This window comes from Falco biarmicus, chromosome 4 (genome assembly GCF_023638135.1).
Source record: "Falco biarmicus isolate bFalBia1 chromosome 4, bFalBia1.pri, whole genome shotgun sequence".
Lineage (NCBI taxonomy): Eukaryota > Metazoa > Chordata > Aves > Falconiformes > Falconidae > Falco > Falco biarmicus.
Window position 1 is genome coordinate 3230091 of NC_079291.1, and position 17553 is coordinate 3247643.

Below are 17553 nucleotides of genomic sequence, written 5' to 3' on the forward strand. Positions count from 1 at the left end.
TTACCCGGGGTTTGGGCTTGGAAGGAGATGGAATTCTTTGCCGATGAATCGCTCACCGCAGACTGACGCACTGACAAGTGTCTTGTCTCTCACATTTAGGCTGTAATTTATGGCCGCTCTTTCTAACACATTAAGTCAACACCGGGGGAGCCGGGTTGCAGATCCGGATTCCAGCAATGTTTAGATCCAAATTTCGATATTGAAATGCCCTCATTGGCATGCAAATGCCACTTTAACACATCTAGGTCTCTGGAAGAAGGCCATCTGTTTTGCTTTGTGGCTTTACACTAATAAACAAAAGGTAAAGTATATGGCAGGCGGGGAAATGAAAGTAACAGAGGCATCGGCGGGAGCCTTTGGAAACAGCCCTGCTCCCTTGCAGATAGCTCGGCTCTTGATATGGCCGCTGCGCCTTGCAAATCAGGGCTTGTCTCTTTTGACACCCAAGTGAAGAAAAATTCGTTGACTCTTTGCGGATCCCGCAAAGCTAAGCCTGCGTGGGCAGCCCGGCCCCCGGGAGAAGCCCGGCAGCACTGCCCCGCAGCTAGGCCGAGTGGAGGAGTTACGCGTGTTTGCACTGAAATTCAGGAGGCACCGGTGACTTCAGACACCCCGCACCTCGCTGAGCATGTCTCTGCTCGGTCCTGCCACCCGGCTTCTCCCCACACACGCTCCCCCGCCCCTCCCCGCCCCGCTGTTCATTTGACGCCTCTTGGAAACGATATTTACCTGGGACTGCTTGCTCTTTTTCCCGAGGGAAAAAAAAAAAAAAGAAAAAGAAAAAAGAAAGAAAAAAAAAAAAAGAAGGGGGTTGGGGGGTGCAAAATGGGTTGGAGTTCATGCCAGAAGCACACTGCTAGGGACCTGGGAGCCGTCTCCCACCCTGGCACCCATCAGCCACTGGGGATGGCACCCGGGGCGGCGGGAGAGGGAAGCCCAGCTTAGTCCCCGGGCTAATTAAATGTGCAGCCCTCGGCGAGAGGCCTGGGATGCAAGGAAAGACTTGCTGAAGACAGTTTCTGCTTTTGAAGGGTGCTCTGTTTATATAAGTGTCAACATCCATCCCGAGGTGAAAAGGTTAGCACTTGACCCAGGAAGTTCTCATCTTTGGCTTCAGAGATAGATCAGGATTATATGGAGGAGGGAGAGGAGGGCCTTATATTTTCTAAAAATAATATTATTTGAGCATAGGAAAGGAAGAAGCTTTGTGTTATGAGTCAGGCTGGGCAACCAGAGCTCTGACCCCGGCAAAACATGAAGGGTAACACTGGGAGACTCTTCCTCCCTTTCCCTCCTTGGAAAGGCCCCAGCCGTGGAAAATAAAGGAAACCAAACTGCTGAGCCCAGCCTGTGACTCAGCGCTGACGTCACGCAGAGGTAGGCAGATGAGAGCTACCTGAAAGTGGAATATATTTATTACAGACATTATAAGGACCCGTAAATCCTGCCCTGGCTTCCATCACTGGCGGAATCCCAGAGCCTTTCATGATTGTACAGAAAATCAGGACGACATTTCGTTCACATGTGACAACTGATAGAACTCAGTGTACTCGCAGTACAGCAAAGCACGGTGCATCATGCAATGGTCTGGACACCAACCACAGAAATTATACATTCATTTGGCCATTCGTCACATTCACAAGTATGTTGAAAAGACATCGAGTCTAACGGAGGGTTAATATGAAAATAGGAAGAGGTGAGGTCTTTTGGATGGTTATACCCTTCGGTTTGAGCATAATCCAACACAGCTTTCCAGGAGGGGAGGGAAGGGGAGGGGGCAAGCACACCGGGTCAGGTTTACAAAACCTAGTGCAATCGAAGCCTTGTTTGTCACATTTAAAGAAGTAGCGCTACTTTTTTGAGGTATCTGCTTGAGCTTAAGACTTTTACTTGATACGGTCATCAGCTTTACCAATACAAAAGTGAATCCAGTTTGGCGAATGCGCTCACCCTGCTTAACCTGATAATCGAAACATCATTTCTAGAAAAATCTGTAAAAAGATAAATCTCTCGGACAAAGTATTTACAAGCAACAAACTCATAGACACGAACAAAGAATACATTAAATTAAGGGGATGAAAGTCCTAGAAGTTGTGTAAACACTTGCAATAGTGCATCTCTTCGTGAGGTTATGTACCCTATATAACCTGTCTTTCACTCAGGGAAACTCGGAGGACCGTCCTTGCAGCAGAGGAGGGAGACCCTTACACATGTGCCAACACAGCTCCTCCAGAAGAAAGGGCTGGGGGTAGGGGGCGAAGGAACCCTGCCCTGGCACCGAGACGCCGGGATCTGGCGGCTGGGAGGCAAGCAGGCGGCGGAGCCGGCACCCCCGGGCGGGACGGCGGCGGGGAGTGGGGGGGGCGGGGGGGGGGACGCCGGCGCTCCGGGACCTCTCGGGGACACCGACCGACCGACCGAGGGACCGACATGACCGCGGTGAACGGACGCGAGCTGCGCTGGCGGGGGCATCGCGACTGGCGGCCGTCGGCGCACGACGGGTCTCAGTTGGAGGCAGCGAGCGTGTCCGAGGCGGAGGAGGCGGGCGAGGCGCTGCAGGACGACGAGCAGGACTTCTCCGAGGACTCCTCCGTCTTCTCCTCGCAGCCCGTGGGGGTGGCGGGGGAGATGGGCAGCAGCCCTTCTTTCTCCCGTTTCTTTTGCTTCATCCGCCGGTTCTGGAACCAGATCTTCACCTGCGTCTCGTTGAGCTGGAGGGAGGCGGCGATTTCCACCCGCCTGGCCCTGGTCAGGTACTTGTTGAAATGGAACTCCTTCTCCAGCTCGGTCAGCTGCTTGGTGGTGAAGTTAGTTCTGACGGTGTTGGGCTGCCCCACGAAGCCGTATTCGCCAGCCTTGCCTGCGAGGGGACATGCAGCGGTAAGTAAGCGCAAATGATTTATAGGCGACGTAATCAATATGTCCACACCGGCTAAGCGATAGGGAGCAAGAACTTCTTAGGATAAGAGGGAAGCCCCGGCAGGGTGAGTGATGGAGTGCGAGGTGCTAAACCGGAGTCAGCCTCTAGTGTCAGAGGAAACTTGATAAGTGGTTTATGAATTACAAGAAATATGACCGCGGGAGAGGCGGAGAGGGGGAGTCGGGAGCACGCGGCGCTGGAAGCCAGCTCCGCGGGCAAACAGCTGCGGCTGCTCCCAGAGGTGCGGGCCGCCCTTCCTGCCCCGCACCCCGTGGGGCACCCCGCTTTCCCCGCACCTCAGGGCAAAGAGAGAGACGGGCGGCCCCCGCCCCGGCGCTCCCGGCGGCCACTGACCTGTTTTGGGTGGGTTTCTTTTCACTTTCATCCAGTCGAAGGTTTGCGCCGGCGGCGAGGTCTCGGCGGAGGGGGAGCGGGCGTTTGCCCGGTGCCCGGCGTGGAGGGGAGACAGGGCATGGTTGTAGGTGCCCAGGGGCAGGCTCTGCTGCTCCTGCCCGTAGGGGGGAGGCACGTACTGAGCGGGACCCCCCGCGTAGCCCTGGTGCGGGTGCGGGTGCTGCGCGCTGGCGGCGGCGGAGATGCTCCCCGAGTACACGGCGGGGGCGCAGGGGGGGAAGCCGCCGCCCAGCTCCGCGTCCTGCCCGAGGGGGTAGGGGCCGTACGTCGGTCCGAAGCCCTGCGCGCCGTAGGTCGGGCCACAGCTGGGGTGCGCGTAGGACACCCCCAGTCCGCCGTGGTGCTGGTAGGCGGCGGGCTGGGCCGAGGGGTGGTGGTGGTGGCGGTGGGGGCTGATGGGCACCCCGCGGCCCGCGAGGAAGCGGTCCTCCCCACTGCAGCTGCCGGCGCTGACGGCGCAGGGCTGGAAAGTTGTAATCCCGTGGTCGGGGTGGTAGGCGCGGGCGGCGCAGCCCCCCGCCTCGCCGCCGAGGACGGGGTACTCGAGGAAGGAGCTCATCCTCGCCGCGTCCCTCTGTCACGCCGCCACCGGGTCTTCAGCGTCCGGCGGGGCCGCGCCAACTTTCCCACTTCCTCCATGGGGCCGGCAGGAAAATGACACGAAGGTACAGGCAGCGGGCAGGCACGTGGGGGACGGCAGCCAATGGCTGCGGCGCCTGCGGGACTTTCTCGGCTCCTGCCGCTGATAGATCGCTGCGTCGGGGGCATTTAAACGCCGAGCGCTCCGACGGCGCGGCACGGCACGGCACCGCGGGGCAGGGCGGCGGCGGCCCCCCGGGGGGGCGGGGGGGGCCGGGCCGGGCCATCGCCCCGCCGCTGCCGCCGCCGCTGATGCTGCTGCCGCCGAGGTCCCGCCCGCCGGTTGAAGAGGGGAAGGCAGGAGAGACCCGGAGGCTGCGCCCGGCCCGCGGAGCCCAGCGGCCGTCCCCTCCAGGGTGAGTGCTGCTGCAGCGAGGGGGCCCCGGCGGGTCCCCTGCTGTCGGCGCTGTCAGGCTGGCGCTGGGCACCTCCGCGCCCCCCGCCCCCATCCCCCCCGGCCGGGGCCGCTGAATCCCCGGTACGGGGCGGGGGGGGATGGGGGGGGGGGGGGGGGGAGGGAGGCGACGACAGCACTGGGAGAGTCAGCCCTGTGGACGGGGCTGTTGATGTGGTTGGGGACTGCTGCGGGGATGGGGATGGAGATAGGGACGGGGATGAGGATAAAGCGGAGGATGGAGATGGGGCCGAGGACACGGATGGGGATAAGGATGGGGATAGGAACAAGAGCAAGACATCTCGCTGGTCCTGCCCCGCCGCAGTCCCAGCGCGACGCCACGCCAAGAGTTAAAGGGGCTTGTCCAGCCGCATCACCAGGCGGCCGCGGACATTAGCATAGAAATGAGCCGCTTTTGGGACTGCCGGCCATTGTGCGCTCCCAGGCCCACCGGCCTCCCCCTGGCCCGCATCCCTGCTCCCCCCGCACCTCCGCCGGGCCCACCCGCGCCAGTACGGAGCTGGGATAGGGGAGGAGGAGCCGGGGGCAGGGGGACGGATGACTGGGCGGGGGCCGGCGGGCCCCGCAGCCCATCTGCTGGGTCCCCGCAGTGCCGCTGCAGCACGCCCGCCCTGCGACCGGGCAGGGGGAAGACTGCCTGGAGTGCCGCGGGTCGCAGCCCGGCAACCCGGGGAGGCGGCCCGGGGCAGGGGCAGGGAGCGGCGGGAGGCGCAGGGCCCGCCGCCCCGGCCTCTTTGTCCCTGCGCTCCGCAGCCCGGGCCGGTAGTGGCGGGAGGTGGCAGATGGCCAGTGGCAGAGACGGCCCCAGGACCCTTGGGAACCGCGCTGAGCATCGACTCAAACCCACCCCTCCCCACCCCCACGGAAAAAAGAAAAAAGTGTCCGTGGATAGAGAAGGAGAGAGGACGGTGGGATGTGGGTTGCGACCTCATACTCGATTTACGTATGGGGAAAAGGCAAGGGGAAGTAAAGGCCGGGCATCCATCCATCCCGGGGCACCCAGCCGTCTGCAGGGAGAGAGGACGGCACCAACACGCTTCAAAGAGGCGTCCTGCGAAACGTGAACCCGGGGGATAGAAGGATGGAAAGTCATGTTCCCTGCCACCAGCCCCAGGAGGGGCTGCCGCCTTTATTTCTGCAGGTGCATTTCCAGCCGGCTCCTGCGTCCCTCTGTTCTCACGCTCGGTTCTTGCTTGTTTTGAAATCCAAAAGTGTCTTCTACCCCGCCACCTCTCCCAGCTCGCGAACACACAGAGAGACACAAATCCTCAAGCTCCTCCCTCCCACATGAACGACAACATCCTCCTCTAGGTGCAAAGCTCTCCTACCACTATATTAGGTCAGCCCTTATCCCATGCCACCTCCATGGCCTCTCTACTGCCAACCCAAACCCAAGGGCTGCCCTCTCCACCACGCGTCTATCCATATGCCTTCAGTACTTCTAATGGTTCTGGTTTACCAGGCAGGCACGGATGGTTAAGGGCCCTCTAGAAAGGTTCAGTTTCTTAAACTCCAGGGGGGCGGGGTGGAAGACAAGAGCAACAACACTCCAGAGGCATTTATGGCATTATACTGCACCGATTTTGGCTATGGTTACAGCTGTAAACACATTTATTTCATTCTTGTAAACCAGTTATGATAAATACTGCATAACGCAGAGAAAAAAAGGCAGGCCGCTGGGACTGTTTACTAATAAAAGGGCTGGCATCTTTTCAGTGCTTTTTCAGCCAGCTAAGAAAAAAATATATATTTTACTATAAATAGAGCCGGTTTACCCTTCAATTCTGCTGAATCACAGCACCTCTCTTACAGTCTCCAGCATCCTGAAATCCTTTTTTCTCTCCCTTTTTCGTGCCATTGTCTTCTTTGTTGCATTGTCTCTGTGGCGGGTCTTTGGGGGTTTGCTGCCTGTACTGTGCGCGGGGGCAACACCACGAGAAGGGCCGGAGCAAAGGGGACGCCCATTCCCTCTGCCCGCAGGCCGGCCCGGCCCCTCCGCGGCCCTCCGCGGCTCCGCTCCGCGTTTCCTGCCCCCGGATTGGGGCCAAGGGGGCGATCCCGGCGCTTTAGGTTTTTCTGTGGGATTGTGCCCCCGATGTGGCCCCAGGGCTCACCGGGAGAATCGGAGGCGGCTCCTGCTCTCTGTATCCCCCCATTTGTTTAAATGGAGTTTAAATCTTGAAGCCTATTTTCCTCTTCTTCTTTTTTTTTTTTTTTTTTTTTTTTAAGCATTGTCAGCATCCAGAAATCTAGGCACAAAAAAGAAACCTCAACCCGTACGTCCACGTTGTGGTCCAAATTAACCCAGTGGCAGAGGAGTTAAAATGCCGGTGAGGCTGCTCGCTTTCCGCAGGGACAGGGCTGGAGCAGAGGGAAGGAGAAAATGCAGGGCCGAGGTTTCGCTGCGTCCGCAGCTCAGCCAAGCTGTTGTTTTAAAAGAGCAATAAAAATGAATTATGACTAAACGCCTTCTCACTTAATGGTTTTAGACGGGGATCTCCAGCCCCGGCAAATACGTAAGAGGATTTTTATTTGTGCATGTGTTCCTGCAATTGATCTCTTTGATGACATTCTCATTCATAGAAAGAATTTGATTTATGACTTTCGGAAGAATTGCGTTCAGTCCTTCCAGCTATAATCCACGCATCCCAGCTCCACAACATGTTGCAGGGCTGGGAGACAGCACTCCCCGCATGGACGGCCAGCGGTGCACAGACCCCGCTCCAGCCCCACTCGCCTGTGTGGTGTTACCATACACTCACACGCACTCAGAGGCACACAGGGAGCCGCCACCGCACCCGCCCGGGATCCCCTGGCCCCGAAGCAGCAGAGCCCCGCTGGCATCTGTTGCTCAATTCCAGCCAGAAGGACGGGGCTCACTCTCCGCTTTGGCGTTCGGCAACGCCGCTAGCCGGATGGCAGGCAATTTGTTGGAGATTTCTGAAAGCCCATCTTTGCTGCCGCCAGCAGAGTGGGGAGCCCCTAGGAAGTTTTAACTTAAAGTCGGTATCCCCTTTTCCTTATCAGTCCTTCTCCCCGCAAGAAGGTTGAAACAGAAAAGATATCTCCGGCTGTGCCCCCGCACCGCCCCTCAAAAAGACCAAGTGGAGGGGCTGATTCCTCCCTACATGCTTTTTTTCCCCCTGTGTTTCTGCCACCCTTTTTAATTTACAGTCACTAACTTCTCCATTTCCTCTCTTTCTAGGGCTGATTTCTTGGACCGCTCAGCACGTAAGAAGTAACCAAGCGCATTCTCTGTGAGCTCTAATATTTTTTTAAGATATGCTTCCTGAAAAAGCTTGCTGGCTGCTAAGCACTACTTTCTAGAAAAACAGGATTGTTTCCAAAAAAAAAAGCCTTTCGTGTGTGTAACAGGCTAGTTTCTGCAGGAGACACTTCTCCTACTGAGTCTCTTACGAGAAAGTGCTCGTTCATGCTTTTGTTACAGCTCACCATTTCCAAGCTTTGTATTCTCACAGGCATAAGATGCTACATTTATCCATTAAAAGGAAGAAGTCTTCATCAAAGATGCGAATGGTTTTAGTTTCTTTGGTTTGTTTTTTTTACCCTTGTGAGAACCCTTGCAATAAAGAATTTGAATGTGTTTTTCCTCTCTAATGAAAGTCCTAAATTACCAAAAGGGGAGAGCTCATAGTCAGAATGTTGGATTTTGATTATTAGTAAATTAATAGTAGAAGGGATGGGGAGAAAGACCCGTCATGTTACCAGTATTGAAAGGAGAGATAAAGAGAGAGGGAGAAAGAGAAAGAAAAAAGAGAAAGCTCCTTGTAGCAAACAAGAATTTATTCTACCAAAAATACTTATGACAACGCATCCTAATGCAATACAAAAATAAAAAGAAAGTGAAGATACAATTCCTATATGATCACTTTCTTACAGACCTCATATATTGCTTTCATAGAAGGACCTAGAATGTGGCTAGGTTAAAACTGAACACAACTAAAACTTCGTAAGAAACGGCAAAATGGCATAGCAGAGGGAGGTAACAAACAGAAAATACTGACCAGGAAAAGGGGGGAGGGGGGGAAATAAAATTAATTCACGGGAAAAAATAAAGAAGAATAAAGAGGAGAAAGCAGGACCCTTGGAGAGGACGTCTTTAATTTCTCAGTAATTCAGATGCTGCAAGTCAATTGTGGTGAGTGTGTCTGTGAAAAAGTCAAAACTGTCAGCAGAAATATCTACGGGACTGTCCAGAGATCCTGGCAAACTGGGGGAAACTGCATCTGAAAGCTGTAGGCAGGAATCTGTGGAGAAAACGTTGAAGTCCTGTAAAGAAGGGACATCTAGGGCCTCAGGACTGTCATTGTTCAGGCCAGCTGCACAGTTCTGGGCCATTGTTGAGAGGCAGTTTTGAACAGTGGGTGACTGATGTTGAAAATGTTTCAGATTTTTCTCATTGCTCGTTAAAGGCGAAACGGGGAAAGTTTGGGACTCGCCATTGTGCGCATTCTGCGCCTGCTGCTGGGAGAGGGCATTCTGCTGGAAAGCGTAGCCCTCCCGCTCCAAGAGCGCGCCGGAGACGTTGCTGAGGGCTTGCTCGAAGAGGGATTTCTCCTCCTCCTCCTCCTCCTCCGCCGCTTTCTCCGTGTCCTCTAGGCTCTTAAATTTCCCTTCGCTGTTTTGGTTCTCCTTGCACTGGGTCTGTCTCTTGTGCTTCATCCTCCTGTTCTGGAACCAGACTTTGACTTGTCTCTCAGTCAGATCCAGCAAGGCTGCAATCTCAACTCTCCTCGGTCTACAGAGATACTTGTTGAAATGAAATTCTTTCTCTAGCTCCAAAAGCTGGGTGTTGGTGTAAGCCGTCCTCAGCCGCCTAGATCCACTGCTACCGCTATCGGGGATTTCAAGGGGGTCTGTTAAAAAAGAAAAAAAAGAAAAAGAAAAACACCACCACCACACGCACACGCACCCCAAAGCACCATCGCCAGAACAGCGAAAGCAAAAACACACGCACGCACACCCAAAACAGATAAATGCACGGATTGAATTTCAGCACCCGAGCACATCGCATCCCCGGGGGTGGGGGATGGGGGGGAGTGCTCTCTCTGCACGTATGTGTCTATATCTATATGTCCATATAGCATAAAATAGCAACTGCAACAAAATGGCCGCCTTTGGATGCAGTAAACCCATTGTGTTACACTGCTGAGCGCCCGGTGCTGCGTGCCCCTCGGCCACCTCCGCAAAATTACTGCCTCCAGCTCCCCAACCTCCCCACACCAGAGCAAACTTTATATTAGCCATACCGCAATTTATAATTAATGCATCAGCTGCTTAGCTGAGCGGGAGCAATCTATCACTCTTCATTACTGTCAAATATCCTAACTCTAGAACGGCGAGACAAGAGGGGTCAGCTCCAACTCAAATAAATCATCCGGCATTAAGCAAGTTTGGGGAAAGTTTGGGTTTCCAGAGAGCCCCGCCAGCTCCGTCCTCCCCGCCCGCCCGCCCCTCCGCCTCGTCCCCCCGCGAAGCCGGGGGGATGCGGGGAGCCAAAAAAGCGGCCCGGCGGGGCCGGCGGCAAGTCTTTGGACTGACCTTTGTGGCTGAGGCAGGCAGGTCCAGCGGCTGAGGCGGAGGCCGAGGCGGGCGGCAGCGCGGATCGCTTGGACGCCTTTTTCTCTTTCATCCAGGGGTACTCCGGGGGCGGCGGGGCGCCGGCGGGGCCCGGGCTGCCGCTGCGGCCGCGGGGGCTCGCCTTGGGGCGACCGCCGCCGCTGTGGCGAGGGTGGCTGCCGGGGTTCAGGCTGGGGATGGTCTGCTCGAAAGGAGGAGGAATCAGTGTCGAGTGTGAAAGCGTCGAGTTCTTGATTGATGAACTTTGAAATGTATCACCGACAGGGGGAAAAGATGTCAGGCACTCAGCAAGCGATGGCTGGCTATTGATAAAACCGATCTCTCGCTCAAATGCGAAATTCATGGCCTTCAACTGGCAGCCCCCGCGGAGAAAAAGTTCCCTCGGATTCAGGGGGCTCGGGGGGGGGAAGGCCCAGGAAAAAGGAGAGAGAGGAGAAAAAAATATAGCATAGAAGATCGCTGGTGGGGTGTTTTTTTTCTAATTCACTGATTACAGCCGTATGGGGACCGTGCTACTATTAAACTATTGAATTCATGGAGACAAGGTTGAAATTGGACCGAATTGGCTGTCACATGATTGCCTCTGCCCAATGACAATTTGGGCTTTAATCAAAAGAAGCCACTGTCTGTTTGATTGATCCAAAAAAGTCGGGAAGGAACGCCTCATTGGGGGCCAGAAAGGCTTTATTTACACTTTTTTTAAAGAGGGAAATGATATCTCGAGTATCTATCCCCTTGGCGTCCTAATCTGAAATGATCGGGGGTGGGGGGGAGGGTGCGTGTGCGTGGATATGTTTGTGTGAGAGGCTGCGAGTGTGTGCGCGCGCTGCGCGCGAGTGTGTGTGTGCGTGTGTGTGTGTGTGTGTGTGTGTGTGTGTGTGGCTGTCTGTCCTGCAGCCTGCTGCCTCCCTCGCCTCCACCCGCACACTCTTCTCTCATTGTTTGGGACTGTCAGGAAAACGCTTTGCACCTCACAAATCATTTAAGCACCTCAATCTGACGCCTTGAGTCATTAACAAAGTAATCCATTAATCTTCAAAGTTTTGACACCGCCAGGCCCCCGCATAAGAAGTTGCACCCAGGCAGGAGTCTGAAGCAGAGGGTCTTGATTTTTCCCTAGGAATACCACTTCCTCCAAAACTAGTTTCTCCTTCCCGACTCAGCCTCGATGGGCTCCTTTTTCTTTCCTGGGTTTTTTTCCCCCTTGTTTGTTCCTTTTTTCTTTCTTTCTTTTTTCCTTTTTTTTTTTTAACATTTTTTATTATTATTTTTTTTTTGCTGGCTATCGGGTGTACAGTACGGAGAACAATTGGCCGCCGGTGCTGAGCCATTGTTTAACAGGATCTTCCTCAGCAACCTTGCTTCTAGGGGAAGAGTCACATAGGCAGCAGCCCTTGTGCTTCATGACTTCCCTCTCCAGTTGGCTTCCCGGGATTGGACCGTAAAACATAACCCTAGGAGTACCTCTCCGGGCGAGCCAAATCGCGAGGCTGCGAACGCGTCTGGCTATTGCCTCTTTTTTTTTTTTTTAAAAAAAAAAAAAAAAAAAAACAACAACAAAACAAATCCTATGCCTTAGCTTGCAAACGATACTCCCGTCTGCTGGCATAATTTGCTTAATAACCGTAGTAGGCTGGGTCTGGTGAGTATTTTCGATTACCAGGAAATATATGGGCTGGTAGCGGGTTTGTTTTCACGGGGCCAGGCAGAGCGAAAATGCTGCGGGGTTATGACTTGAGAGACGGCACTCGCCTCCGACGCTGGGCTCTCGCCGCCGCCGCCTCCAGTCGCCCCTGCTAGGTCGAGGCAAGTCCCGAATTTGGATGCTTTGGGCACAATTTTCCAACCAGACTGAGGCGAGAGGGAGAGCGATGACAATGATGGCCACAATCCCCAGCCTGATGAATCCTATGGTCACAGCCGCCCTGGGCAAGCCCGGACTGGGCTTGTCTTCCCGCGGAGCCCGGGGTGCCTGGCGGGGTGGGGTGCGCCGGGGGGCCGGGGGGTAAAGCGCTTCCGAGCCGCTCTCCGCGTCCTCAAGGAGCCAGAGATCATCGCCAGCGCGATGCGGTGCCGTCTCGCTTTATTTTCGGGGTTGCCAAAAAGGAGTCGGCAACCGTCTTCGTAATTAAAAAAAAAAAAAGAAAGAAAAAAAAAAGAAGAAGAAGAAAAAGAAGGGGAGGGGGAAGGAAACAAGACCTCAAGTACTCAGCGGATCAGTCTGTGTCCAGACTGCACGAAGTGCATTTTAAAAATCGGTTTTAAGTTAATGCACCCACAAGATGCAGCATATCTGCGAAGGCATTGGAGAGAGGGGGAGGGGAGGGGCCGGGAGGCTTTAAATGGGCTTTTTGGTGGTTGCTTGTTTAAATAAAATATAGAACGAGACTTGTCATTTAATCTCTCAAAAGGGATGCCTTACAAATATCGATGCTGTTGGAAAATGCAAGGGGTTTAATTTTCTTGCTTTTAGTCCAAACAAAGCTCTGGTGGTGTCTGCGCGCGATCAATCTTGGCCGCCAAAAGGTTTGACAGCTACTGGCCCTAAAGAACACATTTAAAGCTTCTTGCTCTTTCCAAGATCAAATGTGGCCGAGAAAAGAGGCAGAGCAAGAAACGCAAGTAAACAAGGAAAAAAGCTGCTTTTAAAATATGCTGGCAGAGGACTGGGCTGCTTGTGGGAAAAGTCCGTTTTTATTTTGCTTCTCAGTGCCTACATTGGGGTCGGGCTTTTCTTTTTCTTTGCGCTTTTTTTTTTTTCTTTTTTCCCTCTGGAAAATATTGGGATTAACAGCAGGATGACAAATAATAAAGAGAGAGGTTTGGACTTTAACCAGGCTTTGTGAGTAAAACCTGTGTGGGTGTCTCTATTCTGCACATTTGTTTCGTGTGGTCAGTCTAATACAAAAACCACCTGGAACACAACCTTTGGAGAGAGGATGCGAAATTCTTGGGCAAATCAATTGCTTCTGCCTCCAGCAGGATCTTTTAATCGGGCGAATCTTAAATGCAAAAACAGAAATTCTTATTTGCAACCTACAGGCTCCGAAGAAAGGGTAGAGTACGGTTTCTGGAAAGAAGGGGGCAAAATCGCCTGTATTTTTCTTTCTTCGGAGTGGGAGGGGGGTGAAACGCCAAATTCCTTCTCTTTGAACATTTTCCTAAAGTGTAATTCGTGGTGCTAAAGGAGCCACACAGTAAGAATCACCGACTGTACCGTTACCTTTTGTTGTGTATAACCTAGCTGATCCGAGGCGGGGGGGGGCGGGGGGGGGTGGTGGGAGCGGCTGGAATTTTATATGGGCGCTCATCTGAAACGGGCAGTGTCTCGCAATGTTGCAAAAATGCTTCCTTCGCCTACAAAATAATAATCAGTCGTCGGTCTGTAGTGGGTAATAATCAGGTTTCAATTAAAAATATCAGACCACGTAACCTGTCCTTTCACCGTTACATATCTATATATACAACAAACAGCACGGCATAAATATATTTGCAATCCCTTTCTTTGACTGAGCATGCTTTACCTATTTATGCAGAAAAGCTCTATATAGATTTATGGATGCATGACAATGTTTCAGCATCAGGCAAGGATGGTTCTGGGAACAAGATAAAGCCCAAAGATTAATAATATTTCAGCATGAGACCAAAATGGCGACATTTTTTTCTGTGCTCTAAAAGATACAGATGGTGAACAGCGTGCGTTATCATCTACACAGCATAGGAATATGTCTTTATAAACGTGCAGGGGTACATTTTACCTAGTCTATTAAGGTCCATTTTGATTTATCTTTCAAGTTTCAATCTAAAAATTACGGACATTTCGCCTGAAAGGAAGAAAAATAGGATTTAAGCACACGCTTGCGGGTTTCTGCCTTCCACCTCGAGCCGAATCGGACCGGAGACCTCCGCGGGTGCCCGTTTGGGGTCCAGACAGTCACCCTTCTGCAGAACCGTGCCCCCCCGCCCTGCCAGCACGGACGGACGCGCACACACATCCACACCCCCGCGGGAAGAGAGGGAACGCGAGGCTCCCCTCCCCCACAGCTTCAGGCTGCGGTGGGCAGGGAGGGCGGCTCAGCAAAAATGAAACAGACAGCAAATAAAATAAAAATAATTATAATAATTAACAACATAAGAATAATATCAATGAAAAAAATAAAATCCACTGCTTTAAGGGAAAGGGAGAAAACGGCGGCGGGAGCCACGTCCGGAGGCAGCGGCCCTCAGCATCCATCCCCCCGGCGCGGTTGCGGTTTGGCCGGGGCCCTGCCCTGCCACCCCGCTGCCAGCGCTGGCGGGGCCCCGCGGCCGGCTGCGCGCGGCCCCCCGCCTTCCCCAGCGCCGAGCCGGGGGGGCGGCCCCTCCGCGCCCACGCGGGGCCCTGCCCGGGGACAGGGGACGGTCCCCCACCGCACCCCCGGGCCGCGGGGAGGGGGCGATCCGCGCCCCCCTGCTCTCCACGCCGGGCGGGCACCGCGCAGCAGGCGCGGGGGGAGGCGGCCGCCGCCACGGGCCGTGAGACCCTGCTGGGAAAAAAAGGAAAAGAAAAAAAAAATCCCTCTCCCTGCTTATGAAATGCTGAAAAGGCGTCGCGGGGCCCTTCGGGTGGGCGAGCGGATCCTCGTGTGCGTTTGCAGACGAGTTTCCCAGCTCCCCACGTCATGAAGGGCTCTCCCTTCCCTTGCGCTGCGAAGAACATGTCCTTAACTCTTTATTATTCAGAATAAAAACTTTATTTTTTTTTTATGAACGTGAGCAGCAAGGAATGTATAACTTTCAAAACAAATCTAGCCTTTTCAGCTCCACACGCTTTCCACCTAGCTGGATGTTTACAAGCATAAAGTATTCAAACCGTGATCTTTTTTCCCAGATTTTATTGCATCATCATCGTTATCACCATTTTTAATAAAAGGAGTTATAGTTTCCTTTCAAATGATATTTCCAACGCGTGCCGATATGCCATCTAACATATGGCCAGGTAAATACCTCCTGAATATTCAGGGTACAGATTTTTTTATATATATATAAATATGAACAAATGGGGATAAATAAAATTTTAAACACTTAGATTATTCAATGTTTGCAAAAAAAAAAAATAAATAAATCTGAATGTTCACCAGCATACACACATTGAAAGACTTACACGTATTAATAATTGTCCAGGGAGTCCCTGTCCAAGCGCTTTTGATGTCTTTCTTGCTATTTAAAAGAAGTGCAATAAAAAAAATTGCTTCCCCGTGGGATCAATCATGTACGAACAAATTCACATTTAAGAATTCCTTTTATAGAAAATTTGTTCATATACCCTGTTTTGATAAAAGTGTAGAAGGTAAAGTATAAAGCCTCTGCATACTCCCAAAGTGAGACACAAGGCTACAGTTCAAGAAGATAAATATCCACTAGTGAAACTATAGAGCAATTCAAGCAACAAATATTGCTACGTCACATAAACTAGAAAACGCTTTTACCAAAGGAAACAAAACAAAACAAAACGAACAAAAGAAACGAGAAGAGGAGTGGAGGGCACATGGTGGGAGGAGGAGACAGAGAAGGGAAGGGGCAAGTACTTTCCAAAAGTTGGGGGCTTGTTGTTCCACTTAGTGACTCCTGTCTCTTACAGATGGGTAAGTTTGGGCGCTTCCTGAATTCTTCCCTGAGAAGGATGGTGAGCGGTAAGGTCTGTGTATGTTGGGTGCGGATCACAAGGTCCATGGTGGTGATTGTTGGCCATTGGCCCAGCCCCACTGTAGTCCATGTTGGCAGAGGGAGGATGAGGGAGATGAGTTAGACCAAAGATGGAAGGCCCAGAACTGGTCATGGTTTCCACGTAGTTGCCCCCTACATAGACGGGGCTTCCCTGTATATGTGGATTCCCATAACCGTTGCCTTGAAGAGGATGAGTATCGTATTCAGGTGTCACAGCTGCCGTCCCCGTGTATCTCTTTTGAGGAGGTGGGCAATTATTAAGAGGAGTGGTGTACGATGCAGGGATGCCATAGGTGTTTTGATGAGGCTTGTTAAATGGTGGAGGTGACTGGGGCTCATAGGGGACACTGTTTACTAAAGAATGCATAGAGTTTAGATATCCCCCAGCAGCTGGAGGGACAGGGCTTCTGCTTGGGGACTGTCCTCCTGAAGAGGTCATCATGCCCTTGCCCTTTTGATCCTTTTTGTATTTCATTCTGCGGTTCTGAAACCAGATTTTGATCTGTCTTTCTGTGAGATTGAGCAAATTAGCCATCTCTACCCTTCGTGGCCTGCAAAGGTACCTATTGAAGTGGAACTCCTTTTCCAGTTCTACCAGCTGGGCACTTGTGTAAGCTGTACGGGCTCGCTTAGAGGAGGCTTGCCCCGGAGGGCTTTTATCACCAGCACAACTCTCACCTATGTAAATCACACAAAGAACATAATCAGCATGGCAAACCCGGACACAGCAACCAGACACAATGGCCAACAACACCAGAAGCCAGTGTCCAGCTCTCAGGCGTGAGGTGGATGTCCACACGCGCAATGAGTACTACCCCATGGCATGAGCTTTGTCGTGCTAAGCCACAAGTCTCAATAGACCTCCTTCACCTCATTAGTGTTACTATATGACTATACTTGCTTCCTTTCAGAATGGCAGCACACAAGTATCTTGAGCTTTGCATAAAGGAATAAGAAAGGTTCAGGGGAACACAGTGGGGTTTAGAAATTCTGAAGGTGAACCTATGGCTCTGTTAATACAGCAGGATCAGAGTCTTTGAGAACTAGCTGCGCTCCATTGCTGTAAAGATCTGCAGCCCTCTTTTTCTGAAAGCCCTGATATATACACAGATGCCAGAAAGTTAGGTATCTACAATGTAACGATGTAACATATAAGCATAGAATTGACAGTATAGTGTTTCTATAACATCTAGCATATAGCATAAACATATGGTAGTCCTTGGGAAGTATAATATACATTAAGAAGAACATACGGTGGCTAGGCTTGTGTATAGGAATACAGACGTATTTAAATGTTACTGCTTTTTAATAAAATAAATACATGATATGGAAGGCTGTAAACAGCAATGTTGCCAGGGCTTTAAAAAGCAGACTGGCAAAGACATTTGCTGGTTTTGAACTCTATTTCCAAGGCACATGTAAGAGAAAAAGAGGAAAAGGTTAATATAGGCCCAGCTCCTGGGCATTGGGAGTACCACTGGTGTTATCAGTTGGGGTTTTCTTGAGTAATAAAAGTGTTAATATACACTTCCATCCTGAAGATAATATTTTATGGGCTGAAGTTTATGGCACTCCAGAATGATTTTTGTTTACCAGGCTTGTAACTTGGCCAATCAGCTTGTTAAAATAGGAAGAGGTTCTGACTGCATGCAGGGCATTGATCCTGCCTGCACATGATTATGAGCTATTTTATTCCTGTTACACTTCAGCAGAGATAGGTCACTGTCTTATTAATCTAACAGCACCATGCCAACAAAGTACTTGGGACAGGCCTCTGGCTTAAAGCCTGGGCTGCTCTGCACTGACATGATTTACTGGAGGGGGGATTACCTAGGAAATATGATAGATGCAGGAGCGC

The 17553-nt window shown here is 52.2% G+C and overlaps 4 protein-coding genes across 8 annotated transcripts in view; 1 reads left to right on the forward strand and 3 right to left on the reverse strand.

The window, feature by feature from the left end:
• Window positions 1-1409: 1409 nt before the first annotated feature.
• On the reverse strand, window positions 1410-3895 carry HOXA1 (homeobox A1). The gene is made up of 2 exons (XM_056338032.1): window positions 3275-3895; window positions 1410-2860 (listed from the first exon to the last, which is right to left on the reverse strand). Exons 1-2 carry the CDS (start codon window positions 3891-3893, stop codon window positions 2505-2507), a joined length of 975 nt encoding a protein of 324 aa, XP_056194007.1. The 5' UTR covers window positions 3894-3895; the 3' UTR covers window positions 1410-2504.
• LOC130148903 (methyl-CpG-binding domain protein 2-like) lies at window positions 3895-7992 on the forward strand. 4 transcript variants are annotated; one of them, XR_008821697.1, is made up of 3 exons: window positions 4104-4329; window positions 6618-6718; window positions 7594-7992. XR_008821697.1 is itself a non-coding variant. In XM_056338034.1 (2 exons), the coding sequence occupies exons 1-2, from the start codon at window positions 3989-3991 to the stop codon at window positions 7628-7630; spliced, it is 378 nt and encodes a 125-aa protein (XP_056194009.1). In that variant the 5' UTR covers window positions 3895-3988; the 3' UTR covers window positions 7631-7992. The 4 variants fall into 4 exon arrangements, 1 of the variants encoding a protein (XP_056194009.1); XM_056338034.1 differs by lacking the exon at window positions 6618-6718 and having other exon boundaries at window positions 3895-4329; XR_008821696.1 differs by having other exon boundaries at window positions 4095-4329; window positions 6618-7992.
• Window positions 7993-8493: 501 nt separating this feature from the next.
• On the reverse strand, window positions 8494-11454 carry HOXA2 (homeobox A2). The gene is made up of 2 exons (XM_056338031.1): window positions 9951-11454; window positions 8494-9265 (listed from the first exon to the last, which is right to left on the reverse strand). Exons 1-2 carry the CDS (start codon window positions 10330-10332, stop codon window positions 8517-8519), a joined length of 1131 nt encoding a protein of 376 aa, XP_056194006.1. The 5' UTR covers window positions 10333-11454; the 3' UTR covers window positions 8494-8516.
• A 2716-nt stretch (window positions 11455-14170) lies between these two features.
• The window catches only part of HOXA3 (homeobox A3), a 45553-nt gene continuing 42170 nt past the window's right edge, over window positions 14171-17553 (reverse strand). For both annotated transcript variants that reach the window (XM_056335915.1, XM_056335916.1), the window contains one exon: window positions 14171-16373. In XM_056335915.1, the coding sequence (XP_056191890.1) occupies window positions 15604-16373 (770 nt within the window). In that variant the 3' untranslated portion in view covers window positions 14171-15603. The remainder of the gene's footprint in view (window positions 16374-17553) is intronic.

What these genes read in the sequence shown, in the direction of transcription:
- HOXA1 (XM_056338032.1), bottom strand. Translation starts at nt 3,893, where the DNA reads ATGAGCTCCTTCCTCGAGTACCCCGTCCTCGGCGGCGAGGCGGGGGGC. An exon ending in AAGAAACCCACCCAAAACAG is followed by an intron (nt 2,861 to 3,274) that starts GTCAGTGGCCGC and finishes GTCCCCTCGCAG; the next exon opens with GCAAGGCTGGCGAATACGGC.
- HOXA2 (XM_056338031.1), bottom strand. Translation starts at nt 10,332, where the DNA reads ATGAATTTCGCATTTGAGCGAGAGATCGGTTTTATCAATAGCCAGCCA. An exon ending in TGCCTGCCTCAGCCACAAAG is followed by an intron (nt 9,266 to 9,950) that starts GTCAGTCCAAAG and finishes CTTTTTTAACAG; the next exon opens with ACCCCCTTGAAATCCCCGAT.
- LOC130148903 (XM_056338034.1), top strand. Translation starts at nt 3,989, where the DNA reads ATGACACGAAGGTACAGGCAGCGGGCAGGCACGTGGGGGACGGCAGCC. An exon ending in CAGCGGCCGTCCCCTCCAGG is followed by an intron (nt 4,330 to 7,593) that starts GTGAGTGCTGCT and finishes CTCTCTTTCTAG; the next exon opens with GGCTGATTTCTTGGACCGCT.